The sequence below is a fragment of the Oncorhynchus kisutch genome, unplaced genomic scaffold, assembly GCF_002021735.2.
Source record: "Oncorhynchus kisutch isolate 150728-3 unplaced genomic scaffold, Okis_V2 Okis07a-Okis12b_hom, whole genome shotgun sequence".
Taxonomy (NCBI): Eukaryota; Metazoa; Chordata; class Actinopteri; order Salmoniformes; family Salmonidae; genus Oncorhynchus; species Oncorhynchus kisutch.
The window spans coordinates 14,023,255-14,026,063 of record NW_022261984.1 but is presented as its reverse complement, the minus strand read 5'-3'; the positions used below and the strand labels follow the sequence as shown (position 1 = coordinate 14,026,063).

Below are 2,809 nucleotides of genomic sequence, written 5' to 3'. Positions count from 1 at the left end.
CATCTAAATCAGCTAACCATCTAAATCAGCTAAACATCTAATCAGCTAAACATCTAATCAGCTAACCATCCACCATCTAAATCAGCTAAACATCTAAATCAGCTAAACATCTAAATCAGCTAACCATCTAATCAGCTAACCATCCACCATCTAAATCAGCTAACCATCTAATCAGCTAACCATCCACATTTAAATCAGCTAAACATCTAATCAGCTAACCATCCACCATCTAAATCAGCTAACCATCTAATCAGCTAACCATCTAAATTAGCTAACCATCTAAATCAGCTAACCATCTAAATTAGCTAACCATCTAAATCAGCTAACCATCTAAATCAGCTAACCATCTAAATCAGCTAACCATCTAAATCAGCTAACCATGTAACCATCTAAATCAGCTAACCATGTAACCATCTAAAAATCAGCTAACCACCTAAAATCAGCTAACCATCTAAATCAGCTAACCAGCTAAATCAGCTAACCATCTAAATCAGCTAACCATCTAAATCAGCTAACAGGGTTGGAGTTAAAACCTACAGGAGGGCTTCTCTCCAGGAACAGGGTTGGAGTTAAAACCTACAGGAGGGCTTCTCTCCAGGAACAGGGTTGGAGTTAAAACCTACAGGAGGGTCACTCCCCAGGAACAGGGTTGGAGTTAAAACCTACAGGAGGGCTTCTCTCCAGGAACAGGGTTGGAGTTAAAACCTACAGGAGGGTCTCTCTCCAGGAACAGGGTTGGAGTTAAAACCTACAGGAGGGTCACTCCCCAGGAACAGGGTTGGAGTTAAAACCTACAGGAGGGCTTCTCTCCAGGAACAGGGTTGGAGTTAAAACCTACAGGAGGGTCTCTCTCCAGGAACAGGGTTGGAGTTAAAACCTACAGGAGGGGTCTCTCTCCAGGAACAGGGTTGGAGTTAAAACCTACAGGAGGGTTTCTCTCCAGGAACAGGGTTGGAGTTAAAACCTACAGGAGGGTCTCTCTCCAGGAACAGGGTTGGAGTTAAAACCTATAGGAGGGTTTCTCTCCAGGAACAGGGTTGGAGTTAAAACCTACAGGAGGGTCACTCCCCAGGAACAGGGTTGGAGTTAAAACCTACAGGAGGGTTTCTCTCCAGGAACAGGGTTGGAGTTAAAACCTACAGGAGGTTTCTCTCCAGGAACAGGGTTGGAGTTAAAAACCTACAGGAGGGTTTCTCTCCAGGAACAGGGTTGGAGTTAAAACCTACAGGAGGGTCTCTCTCCAGGAACAGGGTTGGAGTTCAAACCTACAGGAGGGTCTCTCTCCAGGAACAGGGTTGGAGTTCAAACCTACAGGAGGGGTCACTCTCCAGGAACAGGGTTGGAGTTCAAACCTACAGGAGGGTCTCTCTCCAGGAACAGGGTTGGAGTTAAAACCTACAGGAGGGTCTCTCTCCAGGAACAGGGTTGGAGTTAAAACCTACAGGAGGGGTCTCTCTCCAGGAACAGGGTTGGAGTTAAAACCTCCAGGAGGGGTCTCTCTCCAGGAGGATATCTCCAGGAACAGGGTTGGAGTTAAAACCTCCAGGAGGATATCTCCAGGAACAGGGTTGGAGTTAAAACCTACAGGAGGGGTCTCTCTCCAGGAGGGTCTCTCTCCAGGAGGATATCTCTCCAGGAGGGTCTCTCCAGGAGGGATCTCTCTCCAGGAGGATATCTCCAGGAGGGTCTCTCTCCAGGAGGGTCTCTCTCCAGGAGGATATCTCCAGGAGGGGTCTCTCTCCAGGAGGATATCTCCAGGAACAGGGTTGGAGTTAAAACCTACAGGAGGATATCTCCAGGAGGATATCTCCAGGAGGATATCTCCAGGAGGATATCTCCAGGAGGGGTCTCTCCAGGAGGATATCTCCAGGAGGATATCTCCAGGAACAGGGTTGGAGTTAAAACCTACAGGAGGATATCTCCAGGAGGATATCTCCAGGAGGGGTCTCTCCAGGAGGATATCTCCAGGAGGATATCTCCAGGAGGATATCTCCAGGAGGGGTCTCTCCAGGAGGGGTCTCTCCAGGAGGGTCTCTCTCCAGGAGGGGTCTCTCCAGGAGGATATCTCCAGGAACAGGGTTGGAGAGGCCTGCTGTAATATATTGTGGAAGTGACTCTTAATTTCATCTAAAATGTAAAGTTGATTGATTTGCTGAATGATTGATTAGTTGGTTGATTTCTTAATGAATGAATTGATTGATTAGTTGGTTGATTTCTTAATGAATGAATTGATTGATTAGTTGGTTGATTTCTTAATGAATGAATTGATTGATTAATGAATTGATTGATTAGTTGATTAATGAATTGATTACCGGTAGATTATCCTCTCACGGTGCAGGTCTTCCAGCCCAGAACAGATCTCTGCTGCGTAGAAGACGGCCCTCTGCTCATCAAAGCCAGAGTTCCCCATATTATAGATGTGAAACTTCAGGTCTCCTCCATTCATTATGGTCAGTACTAAACACAGAGCATCCTTCGTCTCATACGCATAGGCTAGATTCACCTGGAGGGAGGGAGGGAGAGAGGGAGAGAGGGAGAGAGGGAGAGGGAGAGAGGGAGAGAGGGAGAGAGGGAGAGAGGGAGGGAGGGAGGGAGGGAGGGAGGGAGGGAGGGAGGGAGGGAGGGAGGGAGGGAGGGAGGAGGGAGGGAGGAGGGAGGAGGGAGGGAGGGAGGGAGGGAGGGGAGGGAGGGAGGGAGGGAGAGCATTGGTACATGATTTCACAACTACAGGAAGACCCAACATGCATTACAATGACATCATAACAATCCATTAGCCAAACCAGACCTCCTTAATATACACACACTGTCA

The 2,809-nt window shown here is 47.7% G+C and overlaps 1 protein-coding gene across 2 annotated transcripts in view; it reads right to left on the bottom strand.

The window, feature by feature from the left end:
• LOC109876808 (G protein-coupled receptor kinase 5) overlaps window positions 1-2,503 on the bottom strand; it is a gene marked incomplete at its 5' end in the record, with an annotated part of 9,445 nt that extends 6,942 nt beyond the window's left edge. For both annotated transcript variants that reach the window (XM_031814832.1, XM_031814833.1), the window contains 1 exon segment: window positions 2,313-2,503. In XM_031814832.1, the coding sequence (XP_031670692.1) occupies window positions 2,313-2,503 (191 nt within the window).
• Window positions 2,504-2,809: the final 306 nt, after the last annotated feature.